The 27,644-nt window shown below is 42.5% G+C and overlaps 1 protein-coding gene across 4 annotated transcripts in view; it reads left to right on the top strand.

The window, feature by feature from the left end:
* The window catches only part of LOC124182566, a 63,228-nt gene that overhangs the window by 19,537 nt on the left and 16,047 nt on the right, over positions 1-27,644 (top strand). For all 4 annotated transcript variants that reach the window (XR_006870811.1, XM_046570006.1, XM_046570005.1 and 1 more), the window contains exons 2-4: positions 2,993-3,115; positions 9,883-10,053; positions 12,149-12,287. Coding sequence is in view for 3 of the 4 variants with exons in the window: in XM_046570006.1 (XP_046425962.1) it covers positions 2,993-3,115; positions 9,883-10,053; positions 12,149-12,287 (433 nt within the window). In the remaining variant the exon portion in view is untranslated. The remainder of the gene's footprint in view (positions 1-2,992; positions 3,116-9,882; positions 10,054-12,148; positions 12,288-27,644) is intronic.

The following is a 27,644-nucleotide window of genomic DNA, read 5'->3' as shown; positions in this document are numbered from 1 at the left end:
CAATCTCTCCCGCGTCCAATTGAAATAACGCGATAAAGATCTTCTTGACTCGAAAAAATTCGTGACGCCTACGTAATCTCTACGAGCCGAGTTTGACAGATAAATCTTAAGGTGGCCAACCTGTACGAACACAAGCTCGCGCATGCGCAGTTGCAGGCTCGATCTACCGTCGCGAGTTTCGCCGTTTCCTGCCGGTTCTCACCTCGAGAATCGTTCAATTTCTACCCTCGACTACCGTGCGAGACTCAAGTAAATGTATCGTAAGCGGAATAGACCGTCTTGAGCCGATGAATTTTTCAACGACACGCGTAAGACTGCAAAGACTCGTTCGTGGGTAATCGTAATTGTCCCTGAAGGAAATAACCTCGGTTTAGTAATATTCAGTGTGTGGGGGAGGGGGGGGGGGGGGGGGGGGGTGAATTTCATCGGCACTTTTTTAAATATTCATCGACGCAGATGTACATTCTTACCTCGAGGCGCTTACCGTCTCCTCTGCCATCAACTATCATTTGCTCAATCTCTGTCATGCATTTTTCTTCCCCTCGTTATACTTTTTTCTTATCATCCTACAACATTTTCAAAACTTATCTGCGTTACGTTAGTTCAAATTTTGATTTCAAGTTCTCTCGTTGTTTCGTCTCGTTACACCGTACATTTTTCGTCCCATTGTACGTATTTGAAACTTTCCGTACCGCCCGAGGGGACTCGTCCTTTCAGGGTGAATGAACGCTCTATTCTATTATACCCCATCAAGATAAACCCAACTTTCATGATCACGGCTGCTTCCGGCATGAATCTCTGCATGCCATAATTGCCTGCATACCTAAATATATCGCCCCGCACTGACAAAGGACGGATTGATCATTACTGTAATATGCACGCGGCGGGATTCAACCCCGTTGCAGTTATACCGCAGGATCGATTTTCCTCCTGCAGACTTATAATGCTGTACTTATAAGAGTCCCTTGCTCGCGCCAGCGATAGCTAGGCACGTTCAGTTTACACTGCTGCATGATGCAGGCTTATCGCCCGCGTTCATGGTGAATTTTCGGACAAGTATAAACGCTGCGGAAATTCACGTGTGCGGATATAAAAAATTTCCAATTCGTACATCGATTGATAAGACGTAAATCACGCCGCGTGTTCGTTAAAAAAAGAAGCATCGAGAGAATCCTCATCTCACAAGACTCGGAGTTACTACGTAACTGCAGATGTTCGCCATATTGTGCCAACTGACCGAAAAACCGAAGGTTCCTCGTTATTGGCGTTGATGGGTATTACCGGATTAGCAGATTACGAGATCCGTAACTCTCGAAGCGAGTTGAGAAAGAGTGAGAGAGACGTATAGCCGGGGCCAATAATCCTGGGAAAACTTTGGCTTACCAGATCCATATAATATAATTACACCCGCTGCAGGGCTCGCGGCAGCGTAAAATGGCGTAGAAAAATCCAGTCAAGTATATTTTTCCTCTTGCATCCCGGACACGAACGGATAGATATATATTTAATTATATCCTCCATGGCTAAGGTAGGTATACGAGGTATGGTACAGAGAAACCCTTGCGAAGTCTGTACTCCCCTCCTCAACCCATCGGAAAATTGAAAAGCGGTGGAAATAGAGCGAAAAACAAAGCATAACTTCATCCCGATCCGAGGACACACACACGTGTGGAATATCGCTGGGTTTGCAGTATCGTAGGGAAGTGATCGAATCGGATAGAATGAAAATTGGGCCGTTGGGGGCTCCTTGCGGTTTAAAGAGAATCGGAGAATACGAGAAAATTATTAAACGCTCCGGCGGTTTTCGTTACGCTCACAGCGACCGCCTTCACGCATCTGCTGTCTTTTCGCCCGGAAAGTATAGAAAAGGTTCGTGAAATCGACTTTCCGATTGCGGAAATGGGCCAGACGTAGAAATTCAATGGGACATATGTGCTCGTTACAGAATACTTCAGATTGGGGCAATATTTTTTTTCTCTGTTTCGTTGGAAGAAGGTCCTAACGTTATCTATCGTCAATGTAAGAATACTAACTAACAAAGTATAGAATTTTTATCTCAACTCCAGGAGGTGTCTCATACCCTGTGAATAGTTCCTTTTAAATTAAGTGTGAAAATGTTTAATCACTGCTAGCTTCTTCACGGAATTTTACAAAAATCATCGTGCTGTAACATATTTCTTATCGCGTAGACCTTGAAAGATCGGCATCGTGTCGCCGTTTTGGCCAACAGACGCAAAAAGTTCAAATTTAGATAACGTCTAGTTTCCGGTTGCTTCCAAGTAAAAAGGAAGCTAGCGGCGTTTTTTTTAACACAACTTCACCGTCCACGCGATTGTATTTACCTACTTAAGACCGTATGTTACGATTATTTTGCAAAATTCTACCGTGAAAATAACAAAAAGAAATATCAACTCAATTTAAAACAGTCCGCCTTCTGTCAAGAGGTTTACTTCGCCTCGACTTGAAGGACGAATCACCTCAACGAAATTGAATTCTCACGAGAATTAATTTATTGTTAGAGCTTTAAAGCTTCGGGAGACGATACTGCGCTGCTCATTATTATTATTATTATTATTATTATGCTTTATTTCAATTTCTGCGAGGAGAATATTCGCTGTGATTGATTGCGACAGTTTTAGACGAGACTGTAGATAGGCTTGAAGGGTAACTGCAGGAAACGCGAGACAAACACAGTTGTGGAATTCCATTCAACTAATGGAAACTCTCTCAAGCGTGTAATTTTCCGGACATCTGCAATATGCCATTCGGACGAGTTAAGTTTGTTTCTTCGAATCGATCAGTCTAGCCATTTCACCAAGTTTTCAGCATTTGGTATTTAAAATAAATAATCGTTTCACCTGGTTGTAATCGAGAAAAAAAAAAAAAAAAATGGACGATGCGAAATTTTTCGTCAAATATTGCCAGAGAAATTCGAGGCAAGAAAATGAGGGGAAGCGGCTTGAAGCTGACGCCATTTTGTGTCCTGTTTCAGGACCGAACATTAAGACGGCTGTGGCGATTTTGAACTGCCTTCTGGCGCGGCAGCTGTGCTTCGAGGATCCATCCTGCAGCGCCATTTTGGAAATCATACCGAGGGTCTGCGGTCCGGAATTGGGTGAGTATAATAGACGGCTAGACGATATAACCTCTTTAATAAACCTCACCACCCGCGATGCAGGATCCGGTAGGAGCGATTTTCTTTCTTTTTTTTTCCCCATCACAGACGCAGCCTCCTCGCAAAATTAGGATTGTTTTAACGCCTCGTTGTGATCGGTGAATGGATTTCTTCGATAAAAAATTCATTTTCCAAGCTCGGTCATTTCGTAAGTTTCATCAACGGTAATGATCACTGTTCGTGAAATGATGTATCGAGCAATTCTTTAGACTTTATCTCACGTCGCTGCGTCTCTCGTTCTTTCTACTGAAAAATCTCAAGCACCGACACTTGACAACAAACGAATGATTCCGTGTGATTCAATGTTACAAGAAAAATTACGCGGACGTTTTTGTATCACTTTTCTCCTCACCAGGCACGGCACGAATTTTTATCCGCACTGCAGGTCGGATTTTGATCGCACTGCTCTTCGTTGTTTTTTTGTTTTTTTTTTTTGTCTTTTTTCTTGGCAACTTGGCCCTAATTACAGCGGCATGAGACTGAAACGCGCCTGCAATAATACCGAGAAAAATGTCAAGTTTTTTTTTTTTTACCAAACATACAGTCCTCGTAACTATTTTCATTTCCTACGATAAGCAGAAAAAATGTACGAGGCATTCCACCCGAAAACCACCTACGTCTGACCTTCGCCATATTCAATTTTATTTATTTTCAAGTATAGTATCGATCGTAGCTATTAATTGGGCAAGTCGATCGAGACAAAACAAAGAAAAAAACACGACTTTGATCAAAAATATTTCATTCAATTCTGTGGTAAATATTTGCGATTGGTACCTAAATGGCACAGAGACTGGACAGTAAACAGAAGATATCGGGTCTGAACAAGTTGGCCATTTCTGGTGTACAGTGTGCAAGAATTCGTATTTCACTGAGTTGAAATATTTTTTGGAAAACTCTGTGAAAGAAAATTTATTATTTATTTTTATTTTTTTGCACACTCCACACACACTTTAAACTTACAAAAGTCACCGATGGCGAGGGTCATACGTAGGTCGGTTTTGTGTAGAATAGCTGTAACCATAAAATCAAGCACGTGTTACCATTATTTTTAACGACCACTCGTAGTATATTTTTTTGTAACTATCAGTGTCATTCGATGTCGGTGCAGCAATGATATAATATATTGCTCAACAGTGGTTTTCATGTCCCGGATATTAAAGTGGCTGTGATTATTTATTTCACCGAGACCATTTCACACTTGACTGAAAAAAGCGATATTTAAACGAACGATTCGTTTTTTTTTTCTTTCTTTTCAAGTTCGAAGTTTGCGTAAAAAAAAAAAAGAACGCCACGTAGCCTAAAAATTATTTTCTCCGTACGTAGAAATTACGAGTCAAATCGTGATTATGTGATAAAACATCCCCCCCACCCTCCGCGCCACCACCTTCCCTGAAACACTGCAATAACGTAAAGACCAGAGCCAATCTAATATTATAAAATCGTTTGTTCTTTTGTCGAGCTTTTTTGTAACTACCCAATTCGTAACAAGGTCTTATTCGAATTTTTTGGCCGAAGGGGGGGGGGGGAGGGGGAGGATTCTCGCGTCACTGAATTCTTGCAGTTCGCGAAACCTTCCCCCCCCCGCCCTTCGCCCCTTACCCATTAGGGCCAAATACCAATCGATAAACAATAACGTACCACTTGTATCTTTCCACCGCTGCAATTGGCTTGCCCGGAATCCAATCCAATTTGCTCTCGAGCGTATAGAAGCAGCCGGGCGTACGCCCGTCCCTTCGCTTTTTATCTCTCCTCTCTTCGCTCTTCCGTTTCATCTATCTCCCGATCAAGTGAGTGTGTGTGTGTGTGTGCAGGACGCTCGCCGCAATTTCGATAACCGATCATTTACTCTATAAAATCGTAATAAAAATTCGAATTCGTGAATGTGACATGTAATACGGGCAGACGGGGAAAATAACGAAATATCGGAGATACCTGCAGGTTTTTTCTGCGGATGCGAATTACGTGAACTGGAAAAAGAAATTGACTTTTTACGAGTAAACTTTGTTTACTTGATTCTTTTACGCTTGTTTCCTGATTCAATAATTTGTTCGATTTCAATGAGACCTGTTGGAATTTAATAAATTTATTCAGATCGATGCAACGGTGTTGTTTGATTCAATTCTTCTTTTTTCAACAACAAGTTGATATATTTGCAAGTCGGTATTGAAATAATCGAAGCATTCTGAATCACCAAAATTTTTTGATTACTTTCAATAAAAGTACTTTAATTTTTGTGAACTTTACTTGAGTCGAGTAATTATTTTGGGGACTAAACGTCTCGGATTATTTGTATACTACTTGGCCAATGTTTACTTGTTAGAACAGAAGAATAGAATCGAGTAACCATTGCATTGATCTGAGTTGATTTAGTAGATTCTGTTACGTCTCATTTGAACCAAACAAATCATCAATCAAATAGAATGTATCATGCACTTGTACAAAGGTTATTTTTTCAGTTTAGATTGCGGATTCAATATCATACGCCATTGATCGATTATCCACGAGATAATTTGACATTGAAAATACGTTAAATTTGTATATAATTCGTACTAGCTGGTAGAAAACCAATAAATATAATTGTAAACAAGAATTTAGGTATAGAAATTTTTCATTTTGAATCTATGTCAAATGGTTGGGAATTTGGTAGATTTTTGTTAAATCAGATTCAATGTTAGTGCAATCTTGAAAACTTGAATATTCATAGATACCAACATCATGAAAAGAGGTCATTAGCAGGATTGTAGATAATAGTCTTCTCAACAAAATAAGACTATAAAAGATTTGAAATTAAGAATTGATAGACTTTTTTCTCTACTACTTTGTTTTACTTTACTGAAATAAGCGAGAAGTAATGATTCTTGACTCACCAACCTCGTACGTTACTTTCTTTCTTCGGTGAAAAATACGTTTCTTATAGCCAACTTTTCGCTGCACGGTAACTTAATTGTAAGTACCTATAAATTATTGCGTTGAATCCCACGGCGATCTTTTCAGATCTTATACGTCGTACATTATATTCAAAAAAAAAAAAATCTCGTCAAGCATTAAAATTCCTCTTTGGAATAACTTCGAAGGTTCTTTTTTCATCCAGCAAACAAAACATGAAATTGAAATAAATTCTAAAATCAATATCCGAGAACTCGGTGAATACAATCAATCGTAAACAGACAGAAAAATTATCGTATCGTAAAATTTTACAGACACGCGTGGAAGAAATTTCACGTCAGTCGAGAAAATTTTGAAATTTCACCAACTTGTTCGTGTCTCCGAAAAACTACTTGTTCGGAAATCTATCGGGATGAAGGGGGAAAAAAAAAGTAACCGAGTAAAAATTGTATTTTTTTTTTATCCATCCCCGCGTCTTATTTAGATGAGAAAACGGTAAGTCGATTTAGACGCTTCTTGGAATTTTTTCACGGAGCCGAGATTTCGAGAGGTAGACCAGCTGGCTGTAATATAACCCAGCATATACGCGATGTCAGGCAAGATTTAACAGATTCACCAGGGTGCAGATGGAGGAGGTGGGGGGGGGGGGGGGGGGGGGGGGAATAGGAGGCAATAACGATTTTTTCTGCCTCTAACTCTGATGTACAGTTTTCTCGAAAATTGGCGCGCGAAGCACACAGCAGGGATTGAGAGAGAAAAAGCGAGGGATGGGTAGGGAAATGATACAAAAAAAAAATAAAACGAATGAAACAATTAAGCATGACACGAGAAATTTGAGAAAAATAGCATAAGGTCAGAGCAGAGTTGGAAGCAATAAAGGATTAAAATGTGAAAATCGAATTACACCGTTGAAAATCAAATCTCGCGGTCGTCGCATCGCCCTTAATTTGACACTGGGGATGATCCCTTTTCAATTTCTACCGTACTTTTTCCCTTTTACTTTTTCTTTTTTTATTCCGTCTTGCTTTTTGAACGCGCTGGGCAAGATTTATCGCGAAAGTTTGAACGCATTGCGCGGCGAAGAAGGACGGAGTAAAGAGGGGGTGAAAATTTAACGAGAAGAAAGTCAAGGGACTTTATACTACGTACGTATATAGTTGCGTATATGCAAAACGAGTGATTACGAATTCGGCGTTTGGGATGCTAATCAAGTATGACCAGATGTTGTTACCCGCTTTGGCATTATACATACCGCCAACTTCCCAACCCCCGAAAATCCCTCTCCCGGAAGACACCCAGCAGCCGACCTTCGGACTGAAAAAAGTCCGGAAATCCTTTATGCATGAACCTGCGTGATATATATTTTATAACAATATGTGTACGTATCTATGTGCGTGAATTATCCTTGTACGAGTTTCAGAGGCCGGTGTTTAAAACAAATTTTTCATACCCGCCGGGCTCAGCTATTCAAATATATATCTGAATTCAATGAATCCGTCTTTTTTTTTTTGCCTCTTCTTATTATTGTATCTTCGTTAAAAAAATCGCCGCAAGCAAATCTCTATCTCGCCATTTTGAATATTATACGTATAATGTACATTTGAACGTCACATTTTTATTGTAGCTTGGGTTGAAAATTTTTCCGTCAACATTATGTAACGCATCTTTTTATCACAGCTTTGCGGTATATCTTACGTCAAGATAAAAACCATAGGAATGAAAATTGCGAATTGATGAATGTAATTTCCCGGGAACAAGATTGTCCGGATTATCCAGGTTCGTGACTTTATACAAACGAGCTTTGTGTACTGTAATGTTCGTCAATACTTCGGGATTTCGGCTAACTTGTTTTCGGTCCGAAGCAAAATGCGAACTCGATTCTATGCGAATTATGTGACGATTACTGGCGATGCAACCGACGTGAAAGATTGGTAAGTCATTGTCATATAATTCGTATAGAAACGAACTTGCATTTTTTTTCGGACCGAAAACAAGTTAGCCGAAAGCCCGAGGCACTAATGAACATTACTGTAGAGAATTTCTCCGTGGAATTTTTCATACGCGAAGCGCAAATGTTTAGCGCGAATAAACATGAAACTCGACATATGCGTACATCACTGACATACATATATATATATCATATATGATTGTAAGCTAAAAAGAAGGTCGATTGAAATCTGTGTGTTACATGGAATTTTTACTTGCCAAACGTGCGGAATGAGAATTATAAAAGAAAAAGAAAAAAAAAAAAATCACTCAAAATATGCGAGCAGTCGGGTAACTTGACGGCGCAATTAGAATGAATAAAGTATGAAATCAATGTTGAAATGAGTGAAAAAAAAATTTGTATAACGGAAAAAAGTGAAAGATAAAAATAATAATGCTGGACGTTGAAAGGGGTTGAAATTTCAGCCACAATTAAAATGTTGCGGCCGGCTGTTTTTCCGAGTGAGCGTGAAAAATACCAAAAAGAAAAATTAAAGAGGGAAAAGAAAGAGCCAAAAATAGTGTAATACATCGGCTGGGCAACAGTTCGAAAATACGGGTTAAGAGAAAATTGTATTTTTTTTTCAATTGCCTGTTCAACTAAGCAGTGCGAATTACGTATGTACGAATGTGTCTACGTATGCACAAAACGTTCGAAAAGTAGAAAACAAAAGCACAAACAGCTGTCGAATGATCCAGTCGGAGGAGGGAAACAATTGATCCATTAATCTCTCACGGCGAGTGATTCATTTTTTGTCGAAAAAAAAAAAAATTAAAAGAGCAAAAAGGAAATAAAGAAATTAAAAAGAAACATGCAGGTTTCAACATTTTACCGAAGCGTAATGAAGAGTTTGTTGGCGAAAAGTCGATACGTTTTATTAATTTAATTATACGAGATGGTGGTAAATTATAGAATGATTCTCAGACTGTTATGTTCGTAAGATACTAAATTAAAAAAAAAAAAAATACATACACAGATAATATTGGAATTATAAACGAAAATTTAGATATTGATACTTCACTTCAAATCGTTTCGAAATGATTAAGAATCCAGTAGACTCGTTAGATTTCACTCTGCGATGGCTTATTTTGTTCAGAAGATGATCTTCTGCGAGTTCATTGAAATACTAGAGCAGCTTATCATGTTCGCTACTAGTTTGAGGAAAAAAGTGAATCTATTTCAGTGATTTTGTAGAAATTCGTCTTCTTACTGAAATGACCCACCGCAGAATGAAATCGAACGAATCTACGAAATTTTAAACAATTATGAAGCTACACTGATAAAAATTTCATTTGTTACAGTAATTAGAAAAAAATCAGTAAAACAGGTATCGTTTAAAAAAACTGTTCGAATATTGTTGGAATTACGAAAAACGAGGTACGCCTAACCATTTTGCGCTATCGTCGATCCTTTTTTGATAATTGCAACGCAAAATCAGTTTCTTCGGTTTACTCAACTTTTTTAGTTAAACAAGGCTTTAACATCGATTTATCGTTGCACAAGCATTAAATTTTCGCAACAATTGCAAGAAAATATAGTAACAGTGATCGTAATGAGAAAGAATAGTAACGGATACTGGACTTTCCGGTAACAGGTAGAAAACTAATTTTCATTTTCCTACCTAGAACTATATTTTTCGATTGTGGTGAAAAATGAAAATAGTTAAGGACCGAGCGGTAACCGGAACTAAAAATTTCTCTCAGTGTATGGCCGACCAATCTTCTCAAGTGGCAAAACTTTGTCACTGACATTTCGATCGAGGGAAAAATTGCAATGACTTGGTCAGAATCGTGAATTATACGAGGAGTTTGAAAGCCTATTCTGTCTGTTTCAGTTGCCTGTTCGACGGTGACTGTCCCGAAGTGTCAAGCGGCTTTGGTGACTCTGCAAGCCTTTCCATTCTTCAAACCGACATGCCTGTGTCGAGAGCCGCACGTCGATCCGGAATGCAACAGCTTTAGGGACTTCCTGTTCGATCATCCGTGCGTTTACGTTCTTAAAAAAGGTGGGGATTGAATCGAACGACTCACAGCCTCGAAAAAGTTTCACCTCGGAAAACGTTGCCCTCGTAACTACCGAACAAGGGTAGCCGGTGGTTTTTTAATTTCAAAGATTTCGGGCTCGCCTAAATCCCTTGCCTCGTCCTCGCTCGCAGTGATTCTCTTATCCTCGAGAACGATCTCGCGTACCTACATTTCACCTCCCGAATGTTATGTGGAAGTATCGGCTCTCGTTAAACCGCTCCATTCGTTTTCAATAGAAAAAAGCGCACCAAAGGGAGAAAGAGAAAGCACAAAGGGCGAATGAAATCGGGCTTAACTCTCATCCCCCGGTGTTTTGTATCTCTACACTCTTTTCATCAGAACTGAGCTGGCAGCCGTCGGCTCGTTGTTTCGTTAATTCTCTTATTTTTGCCCACATATCGCGTCCCTCACGATTTCCTAAAATTGTTACCAGCGGCGCGATGAACCGATAGCCCTGTAATCATTTATCCTCGATCATAGAAGGTGGGAGTATTATTTTATCTATTTTCTTCAACCCCCTCGAAATGATTAATCTCCTCAGAAACCTTGAGCAAAACTATCACCTACGGAGACTGTCAAGCGTAGCTACAACTCAGCTTTACGACGGCCTCTTATTTCAGCTCAAACAATAGCAAATACAATTGTTTTCCTTCTTCCTTTCCTTTTATTTTTATTTTTTCTTCTTCAAGGTACACATACAGCCAGCTGTCGTAAAACGCGAGCGCGAGTCAACGAAATATTTTTCCGGCAAACTGTAGGTAAAGCAATTGTACGAAGATACCTGGAGCGCTATGTCATGTAGGTTATGCCCATATTCGCTCTTTGTTAGTTGTACAAATGTATATATACATGTATTCTCGAACTGTTTTAGATTAGGACGATATGTTTTTACGGCTGAAAGCAGATACCAAAATCCTTACGAAGTACATATCAGACTTTTAGCTCAAAAGAGTCACATGTGTTTTCAGGCACCTCTTACAAGGAAACTATCCCAGTTCGATCTTTCCGATTTGATTTCTTTTGTAATACGTTACAGTAGACTAAAAACTAAGCCACACGTATTTTTTTTCTTTTTTTTATCTGCCATTAAACAATTTAAGCGGATGAAACCACTCTGCAAAGTAAGACGTGTCGAGGGGCGATTTGGTAGCCTTTTTTTCTATTGAGAAAATAACATTTTTCATTTCTCGTTATGATAAAACTCTTCGAGTTGGATTGGTTAAAAAATATTATATTCTTGTGGGTGAAACTGCCAAATCGCCCCTTGACATGCCTTACTTTGGAGGGTGGTTTCGGCCCCGTAAAGTGTTTAACGACAGATAAAAATAAAAAATGCGTGTCGCTCTTAGTTTTTAATTTATTACTACATATTACAAAAGAAATCAAATCGTAGACGTCGACCTGGGACAACTTCCTTGTTAGACTTGAGCTAAAAAAACTTTAGTACATCATGCTTCGGGAGAAGTTTTTTTTTTGTGGTAATAACTGACGTTTGAGCCTTGTTCAAGCTAAGATAAAAAAAAAACGTTCCCCTAATTTGAAACTATCCAATATACTCTCGGCTCGGCTGAAGAAAGAGGGCGACTACTGAGGCCAGTTTTAAATTTGATAAAGGATCGAGGATCACCCGATCGATGCACCGTCGCGTGTTATTGGCCCGCGCGAACAGTTGGGGATAGTGAGAAGGAAAGAAAGAGAGAAGCCGTCTCCTCGTACCGGAATCGAATAGAAAACGAAAGAAGCGCGACGCGATAGGCTTTCAATCGTACAGCCACGTTGCTATCGTTCCTTTTCCTCCGATGCTGGCAGAGCTCTATCGACTCCGAGTGCTTTTGAACGTTCCAACGATTCCCAATTGCGGATAATTCCTGATGCACTTTTTCCACTTCCATTTCCACCCGACCGACTCGCGGTTCCCAAGGGAACAAAGGATCGTCGTACGAGGCTCACCGACCGCGACATCATCCTTGCACACAACAGTTCTCACACATTTTAGCTTCGGGCTGTCCCGGAAAAAACCGGAGAGTAAGAATCAAGCTGAAGTTATCGTACTTGAGTTCGCGATTCTTGTTGCAGATCCGCTTCCGGTGGAGCCACTTCCGACATGCAACCACGCGTTGAGCGTCTGTCAGCGAGGCAAGACCTGCGTCAAGCTCTTCGACGACTTCAAGACGAACTGCAAAGCCAGGGACGGTAAATGCAGAATGGAAAGTAGGTGAGTGGGGTTGCAGCATACGTTCCTGTTTCCTTTGCGTAATGCAGTTTTTCTCACGGAAAACACCGAGCTTTCCTTTCTTTTGTCGACGAAACATCCGGCGGTGATTCTTGGAATTGTTCTTCCTGTTCTTTCTTCTTCTTCTTCTTATTCGTTTTCTTCTCTCGCCTCTGCCGACTGCACCAACGAAACTGAGCCGGGACCAACTCTGGGTTAACTTTATAAACCGTTTAAAAAGTGGTCTTTAAAATTAACCGATGTGGTCTCTCCGGGACGGATTAACTTCACCGTTTTTCTACTGCGACACGGTGCTCGGAATTCGACAGCCGTTGATGGCTGATTAGTGGAATCTATAGGAAGACCTTGCTTTCATACGATGATCAATCGTAACGTGGTAGTTAGATAGACGGCACGAAGTGGGTAAGTGATTTCGAAAACTACCCTTCGCCGCACGAATGGTGGTTGAGACAGGCAGTATCCTCGAGTCGCAGCAAGTAGGCAATATCAAAGTTGGAGATACAAATGTGTATACATGTATATACGTATATAATACCCGAAGAGTGGCGATTCAATCAAAGTTGGTTGTGTATTTCGGCGGTGCTCGTTCTTCGGCGAAATTAAATGCTATCATACCCCGCCTACCATGTTGTGTATATGTGTGTCTGGTTGAAGGGGCTGGTTCTTGGCACTTCTGCAGCGAGATACACTCTCTACCTCCCTACCTTCCACCAACCAACCAACCCGCCTTTGCAGCAGCTGTCTCTGTGTTGTATACATGTATACATTGGTATAATGGCAACAGATACAGCTGCACGTTTCCTTAATTAAATGGGAAAGCTCTCTCGACGACTTCGATTCCCTCGTGATCGTTCTGATCAATTCACGGAAACAGGGGATAGAAATTAAAGAGTTCCTAACCGAGGGTCTCCGAGTCAGAAGTCATCTAGGGACGCTCTGATCGGGGTCCTGAACTTTCCGTCATTTTTAGACTGAAATCAGCTTCCTCGATCACAGCTCGAAGGAACCTTTTTCCCGTCCTCGGAAAAGTGCCTTAGACCTGAAGGAGAAGGGACGCGTTGATAGGTCCTTCCGACTGTATACGGTAGCACATCAAAGTCCCCAGTCTCATGAAATTTTATATGTATTTATAAACCAGTCAATGTTAATTTGTTGACGAGGATTTGCAGGCGCCAGTTCTTATTACACTTCGCCCATATCGTCCATCCGCGGATCCATTTCCACTCGACATTGTCACCCACGATACGTGTCATCGGAATAGGATGAAGGATCATAATCCACACGACACGTTCATTGTCCGTCCTATTCCGGTGACACAATCACTTTCCATCTGGTAATGGAAGTCCCAGAAAAAGCGTCAGCATATTTCTAACTTGTAAGGCAGGCACATCTGTTTTCCAGCTGAAGGACGCGGAGAAACGGCGTTCGGTCTTCCCGCTTGGTATTGAACTTAGCGGTACATATCAACGCGTGTAATCGGGTGATAAATGATCACGGTCTGATGCTGAGTTTTATCGACAAATCATGGAGCAGTGACGGAGTGGGTGGTTGGATTTTAGATCCCGTCGAAGTCTCTCTTCTGCATCCATCCCTCGCCTTCAGGCCATGGTTCTTGATGTGAATCTAGGAAAAACGTACGCGCACACACGTTACTCTGCAGCAACTCTTGGTATACTTTATTCACGCGTCGCACGGAATGTCAATTGGTGCTCGTTCGCCCCTTTTCTCGAGGAACGGGGCGCGTATGGAGTATAACGTAAAATTTAGTCAAGAGAGGAAAAGGCGAGCTTTCCACGTCGCGAGGCTACTACGTGCCTTGTTGGAAATTACTTTGATCCACCGTGAGGGCTTATGCCTTTGTCTTCACAGCACTATCGCTTGTCTCGCTCTCACTCTCCCGAACCCCGCACGCTGCATCCGGAGGCAAACAGTTCCCTCCATTTCACGCTTCACACCGTTATACCAATTCACTCAAGCCATTTCCTAGGATCATCCATTAGCGGATCACCGAGATTACAACCACCTTCTAATCTCTATATCCTGTCCAAATTCAACTCAAATACCTCATTCATTAGTTGCTGCACCTTCAACTCCAGTGCAGTACATGGTCACTGCTTTACAACCTCGCAGGATGAGCCGGCGTCAAATCAAGTTCAGGAAAACTTTGAGGATCTGTTTTACCAAGGAAGTCTAACGAGCTTCTCGACTTGCTAATACGTGTTGAAGGATTTTCTTGCAGTGTATTGTTATCAACTCCACAGTCAAATGAAATGTGATACGCACAATATTTGAATGATATATGCCATTCTTATCATAGAATGTGCCAGTCCTGTCTTAGATATCAACTCAAGCTTCTCCAGCCCACAGAAACTTCTCGGAATTTCATCCAAGCATTCATATCAACTCATCAATGATGTTTGATTTGGTTAAAGCTCAGGACTCGCTTCATCATTCACGGATCAAAAAATCACTTTACAATCTTGTATATAACCAAGTCAATTGTGATTGTTCAGGATGAAAAATCGAGCTTTCGGACGTTACCACTTTTCCATCCAAAAGTATGCACTTAACGTCTTCTGAGACCGGTAAGCGTGTCTGTTATCCAATTATATTTACCTTCCAGTTGGACGACCGGCTGTCCGTGATAGTTTAGCAAGCGTGCAGCAAGCACGGCCGGTTGATATTCCGCGCGAACGGATGAGCTCGTAGCTCGGAGCATGTCGTAATGATCAAGAGTTGGCTGCGCGTGAGATTCGACTGCAGCGTTTCGCGTCGGGTTGGCGGCTGGGGCAGTGGGTGGGTGACGTCAACGCGCTATGTGCGCCGGTTCGATAATTCAAGTCTCGACCGAGCTCGGGCCGACCAACCGTCTCTTTTTACTCTTCCTCGTCCGCGCCGCCTGAGCTCTCCGACTCGCCTGCCTTAAATCGGGTTACCACTCAGCGCCCCATCGACCGGCCAAGCGGGGGTGAAAAGAGCGGGAAACCAAAAGATGAGGGAAATTAACGCTTCGGCTCGTTATACCTGTCCGATGTTGGCAGGTATAGCCACTCCGTGAATCGGGAAGCAGCGAGCCACTGCAATGCGGAATCTCATGCAGACGGAAAACAGCTCTGCAAAACCTTCCCCGGCTATTATAAGATGCTTCGGGAAAGAGATGGAAATTGATTGCACATGTCAACACGAATTTCGAGTCTGGATTCTAGACGTCAAATTTTCATTCCTTCCACGTAACTAATAAAAGATGATATAATTTTACGGGATAAAGTTTGTTTTTTTACTTCAACGTGCTGCTACCGGCTGCTTGTAACTACTATCAACCGAAACTTAAAGACTTATGTAATAACGTGAAAAAGACAAACACAAACTTTATGAGTACCAAATGACGATTTTGGTTATTATTCGATGTGTAGAATCAAAATTCATTAATTCGAATATAAACTCACCACCCCGCCCCAAAAAAAAAATTTGTTTTTGTCGACCTGTGTTATTTCACACTCGGTCAAGCACTTTTTAAAGGCCCGGAGCTTCTTTCGCATCCTTTATGAGCTTTGTGAGCGCTGAAATGATGACGATGGATGAATATATGCATCATACCGTTTTCCAGTATACCGAATTGATTTGTAAAATCCTCGTGCTCGTGTTCCGTTGTTCCCCTTTGACCTGTCACATATCAGGTGGAAAGTATGTAGAGGTATTCAATAACCGTTAACGCAATACGAATGATATGCTATTGAATTTGCTGGCTGAATATTTATCGGAACAATTGACCCATTTTTACCGCCTCTCATCTCTCCGAATCGTGAACAAGGTACATCCATATACATACAACGGAGAATATCGATTTGTTTCCTTGCGAGTTGAATTGCATTTGTAAAGCTGTCGGTAGGCAGCGGGACAATTCAATCACGGTACTTCTGAGATATGAAACAATATTTGTACAGCTTCTTAGTTTCAATATTATAAGTATAAATCTTGTACTTACCTCGAGGTAATCTCGTTATGAGATTCTCCCTCTTCCGCAAAGAGGAATCTTCCGTCTCTCATTCATTGCCCGTTTAGTATAACAATGCTCATATCGGGCGTATAAAGCGATGTGAGGAGAAGCCCAAGGCTCTTGCTTCACAGGTCATGCGGAATAATATGTAAGGAAGGAAGCAGTGAATTGTCGAAATTCAACAGATCGCCAATTTGCGTTGACTACTTTCCTTCTCTTAATTCGTGTTTGGGTTGCCGATTTGACGGCTGCAGATTATTACCGCAGGTTACGGTCTTTGGACCAAGCTCGCCTCGGCAGGTGGCATCTGGAGAAAATCAAAGAGAGAGAGAGAGAGAGAGAGGAGCAAGTGGGATAGCAAGCAAGGGTAGATATTCAAGAGCTAGCGAGTAAGGGGCAAGTCTTGGGCGATAGCGATCGTGATCTTAATTAACAAACGCAATTAGACGGTCCGGAATACTGGTTACGTGGCAGCGTAACGGCGACCCTGAGGCAGATGGGTACAAGAGACGGAAAATGGTGAGAGGGACTGGTAAGATGTAATTAGATAAATTCATAATTCCAACTGTAACTGAATTTCGCCACTTTTAGACTTTGGTAAACACGATCATGGCCGCAGCTATACCTGCATCTCTCTAACGTTGGTCTGCCTGGGCCGTATATACGAAAACCCCATTTCATCTCAGGTAATCAACTAATGACGTGAGACGTAGACTGCGGGGTTCCTGAACCCTCAAGACTACAGATCCACCGTCTCGGCTAACTTTTGCCGCCGAGTTTAAAGCGATATATGTATTTGTATAACAAAATTCTCATGCAAATGATCAACTTCGACTTCAGAAGAAACAAACAACGCGAGTATTAAATGAAAACCGTCTCATGAATTATTTCCACATTCCATCTGACGTGTACCTCGCATACTCTACTTACCCCGCGAACCGTGAAACTTTTGTTCCGAGGATCATTTTTTTTTTTTTCTTCTTCTTTCGTTCCGTTTCTTTTTTGTGCGATGACTGTTATGCCGAGGCTAAATCGTCCGATTGTGTTTAAACGGAGAGCCTAGTCTAGTAGTTCGGGATGGTTCTGCAGTCGGGACTTGATATTCATTTGTGTAAACTACCCTACTCCTCGAACCGTGCAATTTGGAAATTACAACGGTGTTCTTATCTTCCATTTTTTCCACGAGGAGTGCCCTGACGAGTTAAGAGCCTGGATTTGTCGAGCAAATAGGCATGGTAGTCGGGCATTGAGAGAAAGAGACGCAGTTATCAAATGCACGACGGAGTGATACGGAATCCCACTCATGAGTAAGAGATGAGGACTCACCACGATGGTTATAAATGAAAAGCGTACAGTTCTTTGTTAGATTTCTTAGCGACGAAGTTCAAGGCGTAAAGATCACGAGCGTAGCATCTGAATTCTGAAGGGTCTTGTCATATCAAAAAAGGGAAAGAAACGCCTGCGTGCGGCACGCGTGAGCGCGTGAAAGGAAGAATTTGTACATCTCTAATATTATTTTTCCGGGTAGGAATCAGATTTCTATCTAGCGGTGAATCGATTCCTTTCCCTCTTCTGCGAAAATTGGGGAACGAGAATCTGAGAGGTAAGAGTTTGAGGTTCGGGTCAAGAGACAGACTTTAACGACGATGGTACGTCCGTTTCCTCTCAGCGTCTCCTTCCCCATAAGGTTCAAGTTTCCTCTTTTCTATTCCACGATGGAAATTCACTTATCAGGTGTTTTTTCACCCCATCTTAAGGATGACAAAAAATACAAAAATCCAGTTTAGCGTTAGCTATAGCACTCACGCGTCAAGGAGTTGTTGCGGCGATGAAAGCGGAATAACATCAACTAGGGCGTAATCGATACACGAATTAGTCGACCTGTGATTATCGCGAGTTCGCCTCCTCGTTAAGACAACCTTTTCGCGCCTGTAACCCACGAGGCATCAGGCAGCTTGTATAGCTGGTCTGTTCTATATGTAACTCGACGTAGTGTACGCTCAACGGTGCAGGTTGTTGCTGTACCCAAGCATGCTGGAACTAGTCGATAAACATATTGTAGTATAGACGGGGTAAAATCCGATTGGTTTTCCCAGTATACCGACACAACAGTAGCTGTTTTATTCTCACCGAATTTCAGCCTTAGGGTCCGTTTACGAGGGTCAACTCCACCTCGTGGCACTGTTTACTATCTATTAATCGCGCGATGATTGCTGAATTTGTCGTTATCTCGAGGCACCCTTATCCCTTCCGCCTCCTCTTCCTCGTATATATCTCATTCCCCTAGTCCCTTCACCCCTCCTGTCCTCTGCAGTGTCGACGCGCCGAGGCTAATTGCCAAGTCAGTGGGAGATGGAAGCGGAATCGGAGTTGAGATTGGGGCAGTGAAGAGGGGTGGGGGGCAACTTTGAGGAGCGGCCAGTTTGCAACGGTATATTCCGATTAAATCCTCCTCCTTCCCTCTCCTCACTTATGTGAAAAGCACTACCCAACGCCAGGAGTACACAGGATAAATACACCATTGAATGAACACTTGAGAAATGCCACCAGCGATTAAACAACCATCTTAAAATCACTATGCAAAGGTATAATTTTCTGTAGTTTGTTTATTTACTGGTTAATGTTTATTCACCGGTGTAGTCAACCGGAGTAAACGGAGCTACATTTTGTGTTGTTCCGTACTCAGACTGTAGCTTCGGTTGGCTGTCTACTGTCGTTGAGTGGTGAGTTTTGACAAAAATTCCAGGTATACATGAACACACACAGTCACTCAGATATTAAGACTCTGGGACTACGAGTAAACTTACTTAGTATCCCGTTTGTTCCGCCTTGCCCCGTTTCGCCTCGCCGCTTCGTATCCCTTCAGGATCGACCGCGTAGTGTAGAGACCTCCATCGGCGATGATTCCCCATTGATTTTCTCTCGACGCTCTCTCCACGTTAGGGAGGAGAGGTTGGTAGGATGAAGGAGAAGGGGTATCGGACACCCAACCTCGGAGTCAAGTCCCTCTGGCCTAGGCGCACTGGAGGCGTACACGTGTGCACATATGTACATGAGGCGGCTTATGTATAGACGCCTCTCCGTATGTGCATATATGAAAGAGATATGTATACGTACGGCGAATAACGATTTGGCGAGAGGGGTTCCCTCGGGAGTTGGTGTGCACCATTTATATCCATATTCTTTAAACCACGCATCCAGCAGCGGCTCAACTCCCAGCCGATGCTCAGAGGTACGCGAATTCTCGCGTCCATCCCTGGAGTGTCCACTGCGATTGGGTCCGAACCGATTCGAACACGTTCGCATATTTGCGCTGGTAGCGCTCTCTTCAGTTTGCCACGAAGCCGCGAGCTGATCCCGAACGATGAGGACGAGCCGCGTGCTATCACCTCCTCGCACTTATGACAGATATATCTTCGTATGACCTTGGTGGATCCCTAAAATCGGTGGCTGCTGACTGTGTCGCTGCTCCCAGAAAAATGAACAGAAAGAGAAAAGGAAAACCTAAATTACTCAAATGACCTTTCTTTTGTCAATAACAATACCGCGCCTTGGATCCAAACCTCAAGATGGTTAACCTTTGTGCCACGGGTTCGGCATATAAGAGGTCAAGTCACGGTGGTCGAACTTTTTGTTGCGTCTAATACGGGTCTCGCTCATCTTCCCTGCACGTTTAGACACTATAGCTTATACCTTTATCTTGGCACGTACCCGCAGGTATAGGATGCTTTCCGGCATGTGCACAACTTCAAGGCGATAATGTTTTCTTGGAATTGAGACGTCGAGACGCACCTAATAAGTCCTGTACATGTTGTTACAGAGGCAGATGTAACCGCGATTTACACGCATTTTTTTCGCTGGTGTATTTCTTGAATGGGGGAAAAAATAAATGTGAATCGAAAAAATGGAAGAACTTTTATGCAGTGTGCAGGTTTTGAGTATAAGAATGTATTGGTTTCTCGAATTTGATTAGTCTCTTCTATCCACAGATGACAATTAGTAGTATGAGCTATGCAGCTATAAGAGTTTTGTCCCAATTGGTATTAGTGTGGGTACGCGTGAGTTATGTTAGAGTTAGTGTATGTATGTGTGTCTACCCTTGCTGTACCGATCGAAGATCAAAATCGCAATGCTTTACCAACAAGAGTGAATCTTGAGCCTGCATGAAAATAAGTCAAAGCTCGCACATGCGTGGTCGGACGTTCAGTCTGCTAACTTTCACCGTTGCCTCTGCGCACGTTATGTAAAGGAAATGTTTACACCCGCAGGTTAAAAATACGGTTAGCTCTTACTGTCAAGTGTAGAATATGTAACATACGCATAAAGAGGCGATGGATGAAAGAGTTCCATTGTCTGGGGGATCTGCAGATGAGGTTACACGCGCGGCTTATTCGAAACTGGAAAATTAGCGATAAGGTGAAAGGTAGCGTGGTGTAACTCTTTGGTAAAATACGTAGGCATGAGATAATAACTGAGATCAAATCTTTTTGCGGGTGCAGATAAGTGATTTACAGTTGACGTGGTGAAAATTTCCGTGATGCGCTTACCACGTCAGACCGACCGAGAGTCGAGGGCCCCATTCACCCTCTTCGATCAGCCGGAAGTTGATCGAGGAAGTACCGGAACCGTGCCTGCAATGCGACGAACCCCGACTTACCTGTAACCCATGCCGCGCGCTGCCGCCTCGCGATAAGACGCGATTCAGATAAATCTGAAGCTCCTACTCGATTCGTTCGGATTTGCTGTTTTCGCACTGCAACGTTCGAAGTGCCCCCCACCTACCGCCAAAGCCTCGGGGGTTTGGCAGACAATTCCGCCGACAAAGTATGGAGGATATTTCAACGAGACTTCTCCTCTCTCGATTAATTTCAGCGGAAATGTTTTTCCTTGAAATGGATTGGAGGATAAATATGTATACATGATGGAAAAAACTCAATAAAACACAAACAAACATTGTAAACGTAACCGTATCACGATAAGCCTAAAATACGGTACACGTTGCTCAAAAGAAACGGAAAAAAACAGAGAGAGACGAATCGAATCGATTTCAAATAAAAACCCAATGAAGTTTGAACAACAATTTTTCATCCACCCGATTACGCATATGTTTATGAATATACAAAGACCTTTGCCTTGTAAAAACAATTTGCTGCTGTATTATACGGACGTAACATAAGCTGTTCACAAAACAACTGTGTCTCATGAAAAATTTCCCACCACGCTGCACTGCGTCAAGTACAATGAGAATTCCACGGAGATGAATATCACCGGACCCAGGTTGAGAGGGAATTTTTTTCCTGCTTACTCAAGCTGATAATTGCCGCACTTTCTCTCGTCCCTGTTACGTAACCACCCTTTGTTAGAATTTCCCAGTAATTATCACCGCCATCGCTTATCGTTACCTGCTACATCCACCACGACATACGTTAATTCGCACATACGCATTCACATCCCGCGATAGGGGTGCGACCTCGCCGACCTATAAAGTAGCGGCGATAGTTTGGGGCGAAGTCCTTATCGCGTCGTTTTCTTGTCGCTTTGGATATGTGCGCGGAGAGGTCCGAGGGGAGCAAAGCGCCCTTGATATCGCCGATAGACGGTAGAAAGTGACATTAGGTTCTGCCCGGTTCACGTCGTATTCACAGAAGAGTTTTCAGCCGAAGGTAACCTTTGATTTCAGCTACGCCTTGCGTGAGCTTGCGAACGTGTCACAAAAATATAATAAACCTGACTCTCTCCCATTCCACTGGTGTTGATGTTACTTTTGTGAAATGGTATGATTGTGTGCGCGGCGTAGCGGTAATAAAAAAAAAACCGAGGCGAAAAGAAAAAGTCGCGGTATCGCTCGTGGCATTATTCACTCAATCAATTTAACACTGCACAGAATAAGCGTCAACGATACTAATTGGGGGGGTCGACGACAAACCTTCGGGGGATTATTCAGCCAGACGAAAAAATTTAATCAAGAAACAATCGTCGTCTTGTGATAAATAATGAGAGGTGGAGAATTGGAGATCACGTCCTTTCGACTTTGTTGAGCTTCCATGACTGCTAAAGTTCGACTGAACGAAGTTTCAGCAAATAGGTAAACGCAAACTTTCTGCGGAATCACTCTGAAACGTCTTCGTTCTCTCAGTAACATTGTACGTATATAAAAAATGAGATTGTGTTTGTCTGATTCTCCGACAAAGTTTTTTTAAACTTTTAAATAGACATCTTCCGAATAAAGCTATAGATGCACTGCAGGCATGGTTTACCTCTCATCGTGTCAAAGCATCCTTGCAAAGTCGGTTAGACGTCCTCCGTGGATGGCTTACAACTGATAAGCGTCTTTCATTTATGACTTGTTGTATCTTGACCTGAGTTTATCTCAGTTACAGCAGCTGCAACCCGCGTCCAAATGTTGATAATATTTGAATAGACAGTATGAAGTAGTCTACAGACACTGTACTTACGTTTCCGCAAAACGAAAGCCCGCGGAGAATTGAACGCTTTAACAAAGCGTGAAGGCCAAAGGCTGTTGATAGCAGCGAGTGGCAGTCCTTCGGTAACAATAGAGCACAACGTCGCTACATATCAGAGGACAGTCATAATTAACCCCTTTGTCGAGCGAGCGTGTCTCTGTGCAGTATTGTAGGTATCGATTCCACCATGCATCGCATGGCTGACGCGTACAGAGCGGTTGGATGCACGGTGGTTCGATCGGAGTTGTGTTGACAGTAAGCTTTTGAAGCAGGCTATCGACCGTGTGATGACAGTAAGAACGCGTTGGGTGATCGAGAGAATAGACGGGAATAAGGGTTATTAAATAACCCAGTTCATCGAGGTTTCGCCCGTGGCTACCGCCTCACTTACATCCAAAGCCGACGCCGTCACACTTTGGAAAGCAATTACGTGTAAGGTGAGTGATTTTACGAGCAATACCTCAAGTCCCTGCGATAGACTGTGCACAAGAAGTTTGCACGAATCCCGGCACTTTTCCATTCTTTAAATTCCACATCTCCCGCCCTCTGCAGCCTTCGCCTGGTTCGTGAGGTTGTTGCTTCGGGCAAATAGTCGATTAAAGATGAGGAGAGTATAAAAATTATCATGCCAAGCTCTCGACTCGGTGGTAGCGTTGGATATTTGCGGTACATCAACGACGTAGCGGATAACGAGGAAGCGACGGTCCCTGCTTGCGTCTTCGTTAACGAGCACCTCCACCTCTGGAGTAGACAAACAGTTGAACCTCATCGATCGACTGACGTGTGTGGACTTGGATACATGAGGTGAATTTCGAGGAAAGGCCAACCAAGGTGTGAGGAAGGTGGATTGTAATTTTCCCAGGTCTGTGGACGTCGTAAACTCCACCGTCATGCGAAACGTGAACGTAGGATACAAAGTCGTGTAAACTGACACTCTAAATGGGCCCTGTTCAGATTCGAATGCGTTTCATCACCCACTGCGATAAGTTGCCAGGTTTCAACGTCCCAAAATCGTTGGAGTATTCATAGCGGGTGTGACAATTCAGATGAAGAATTTTCAGGCACACCTGGCAGAGGATCACTTTAATTCACGCCGTTTTTCTGTAAGCTCGCCTTGAAAGCCACCGTGACGGAAGAAGCCAATATTGCATTGACAAATTGAGACCAAGCGACGAGGAGCATAATTCTTACCGGTGTTTGACAATCGAACAAGACGTGGTTCAACTTCTAGACGTAGTTCAATTTACTACGCATCACCGTGAGTTAAAGAAACTATTTTTCATCTGACGAAAACTCACGTGACACTCGACGGCTTTCCAATTCAACTTATCCCACGTTCATTTCTGAAACAAACAATTTCAGCTGCAGTATAAATCACGAACATGTGTCTGAACACTCCGGGTTTCATTGCACTTAGTTTTTATCGCAACTGTGATTCACGGAGCTGTTAAGTTCAGACGATCTCGCTCTCTTTTTCTTCATCTTACGATGGAATGAGTAGAACACAATAACAAAAAAGATGAGCCGTGTATACGTCTTAAACAGTTCTCCAGTCCGTGCGAAAAATATATATGAGTTCACCTCAAGTTGGCGAATTAGGACAATCAATGGTTAAGGAGAAATCGGATGAGGTAGTATAAGCGTTGCAGTTCATCAGGGTTAGAAAAGAAACTACGGTATAAAGCGTCCGCGTAAAGTATAAGGTACACATACATCCAAGTTTGCACACAGTGACTATGAAGTGGAAGGAAAATCTGTCGGTCATGACAAGCTTATTTTTCAGTCCCCCAAATCGACCCGGTTGCGCCGTTCCTTTCGCCTCTACTCATTGCGGAGTGAGTTGATAGGGTGCGAATACATATTGAAAAGCGTTGAGATGGTGCGAGAAGCTTCAAGGCATCGTCGTGCTGAGGGAGAGTCGGCTACTAATTACCAATTACTTACAGTGGTTCCAACTTCACTGCGTCGTCCTAATTGCGGTCCCGTCAGTTTGCCCTGATGATATAATTTGTGGTATTCCTACAAGAACGTTGCCCAGATTTAGTACGAATACCCTCAAGTTACTTCGAAAGAACTGTGATCTGATCAGAACACCAGGTTTGAGTAGATAATGAAATCGGAATTTAAAGACAGACAAAATACCGGTTTAATCTGGGTTGAGTACCTACCACATCATCAGTTGCATGCTCACCAAGTACTGCATCAGAATCCGGATTTCAATACCGCATAATTAACATGGACCACTGCTCTAGCTGCCACGGCACTGTAGGGGATTTTGAATGGACGGTGTGAATTATTTTCGAAATCCAGGTACTGGACGTAGTGTTACGAGGGTGGGAAAATTTTCAAACAACTCGGCACTCGATGGTAACTGCATTCAATTATTGATTTCCGTCGGTCCTCGAGTCAATAATTAACCTATGCGTATAGCCAAAAGAAGTAGGTCGAGATAAATTACAGACACCGGTGGGACCAACTGAAATATACGAGGTTCGGATAACTTGGAAACAGTTAACGGCATGTTTCATACCGAATAGGTACATATGTGCCTGGTGTATTGGTTTGTAGAACGATTCGAGCGTCTGCAGGGCTTTGGTCGGAAATGGGTTTCCTTGGGGAAAGAGGACCCGACCGTTGTACTTTTAATCGAAGGTTCGAGAGGCAAAAGGAAAAAGAGCTACGTCGACGTAACGCACGGTTCGCGTGCGCGTTTTGTTGTCTTTCGTTACTCACTCTCCACCCCAACAACGCGGACCACCCGCGTTTCTCTACGTGCTCGACTGGATTGCGGTCAGATGGACTCGCGCGTGGTTCTGCAATTCCCGATGGAAGTGGACAGTGGTGACGGTTTACCTGTCCAATGTGATTTGAATTTCGAACGAGGTATTTGGACGGTGTCCCGAACACAATGGTGGCTGGTTTTTGATTCCGAGTGCAGCCGGCGCTGCAGAGTTATCGATTCGCCTTGACATTTCTACGCTGAAGCAAGTCCAGCAGTAGCATATGCTGCCGCAATCCTTTTCACTCTAACTCATATTCACTTGGGTATAGTTCAGGTATAAAGTTGCTCTTGAAAATAACTATCACCTCCACTGCTGCAATCTTTAAGCATCGTAGACTACACACAGCATCATCGATCCCTTTCGTAAGCCCGTTACAGGAAAACATTTTCGAAGGGGAGGCGAAACGAGGACGAAGTAGAACATTTCGTCGTCCTGAACGAGCGAAGGCCCACGGCTGGCGGTATAATTTAGTTTGCATCATGCCGGTCATCGATCGCCAAGCGATCTTCACATGGGGCAGAGTAACACGGAGATGACGTACGATCTCGAGCACGCGGTGAATAGTTAGTGGAAAATTTCCCTGGCTGGGCAGGATTAATCGGCGTCTTCCGCCGAATGTCTTGACCATTGTTTGCGGTTGACACCAGCAATCCAGTTAGCCCCAGCCCTTCAGATAGCCAAGAAACCCGAGGAGAGAGAGAGTGAAAGCAGGGAAACGTCTGCACCTTGTTTTACCGCGTAATCCATTCACCGAGGTTCTAATCTACATCAATATGATTTTCCACCAACTTTCCTCGCGTTAAATTGATTCCCACATCTCGTTATGAATCGTTTTGCAATCCCGTATCACAAGCCCGATGATAGCACACGCCATCTAGATAATTAATTATTTGCGGAGTCAGAGTTTAAATCACAATAACGAAGTGTTTATTAAATGAAAATGGTTAGATTTAGAACACAATAACAAAAGGTGAGTTCAAATATTTGATTTAAAATAAAAATTTAAATGTAACTAGTTTAAAAAAAAAAAAAAATATATAAATTCGCAAAACCTAAATGGGACGTAGGAAAAAATTTCACGTGACAAAATTCTAGCAAATTACACGGTTAACTTTACTGATGAAGAAGACGGAGAATTTTGAAGAACTGCGTTAATCGAATGCAAAAATTGAAGGGAAGTCTCTTATTGAACAATGTTTTCCTTAGAGGTTGGAAAAATATTGACGAACTCCCTGATTGGCTCCCAATAATTTCCAGAAAGCCGAACCAATCAAAAAAGAACGAACAATTTTTCGCGCCTTTTAATTTGCTGATTCATTTCTACCCCCTGGACCCAGAGTAGTGGGACGCCCACTACCACTCTTCTCTCGGGTGTAGGTGAGAATCCTCTCTTGTCTTTCGTCAACAGGCCGGCCTTCCTAGGTTATCGTTAAGATTACTTCATTCTAGAGTGGAGGAAAAAAAAAGCACAAATCGCACAAGCCGTTTGAAGTAGGAATAACCAGAAAAATTTCCGCAAGCGGTTAAAGAAAATGAAACAACCCATGAGGTAAAGAAAAAGTATGAAACAATTTGGAATAAACTGCAGAGTGTACCTAATATCTTGGGGAAGATGACATCGAGGATGTAACATAGGATAAAAAAAAACGATTGGTAGAAATTGCGTCGCCCTCACGTTTGGCCTCGCCGTAGTCATCCTACTGGTCCTAGTTTTCGTTTCCTCACAATTCTCTGCCGGACCCTCGAAATAAGCAGCCGCCTCTTTCCCGAGCTTGAATTCAACTTTGTCGGTTCCTTTATTGTTGTCATTTCGTTAAAGAAATTTTCTCTCTATTGTCCTTTTTGGATAAAATATCTTTACCGGAAGTTTGTTGTACTTTCATTTGGTGATTTCTAACATAGCACTATTTTATTGTTAATGTCTTATTGTTATGTCTGATTAGGTGGGGGCGAAACTGCGAAAAATTAAGAAAATAGACGGGTCACAACATCAAATTTTCAATGACGCGAAAATCTAATTTATAGAATTTCAAAACTTAAAAAGTCTCAGTACAGAAACGCCCAAATAACAGAAGGTGAAAATATTAAATTTTGA

This window comes from Neodiprion fabricii, chromosome 5, assembly GCF_021155785.1.
Source record: "Neodiprion fabricii isolate iyNeoFabr1 chromosome 5, iyNeoFabr1.1, whole genome shotgun sequence".
NCBI lineage: Eukaryota > Metazoa > Arthropoda > Insecta > Hymenoptera > Diprionidae > Neodiprion > Neodiprion fabricii.
Note: the sequence above shows the minus strand (reverse complement) of the source record. Positions and strands in the feature narration are given on the sequence as shown.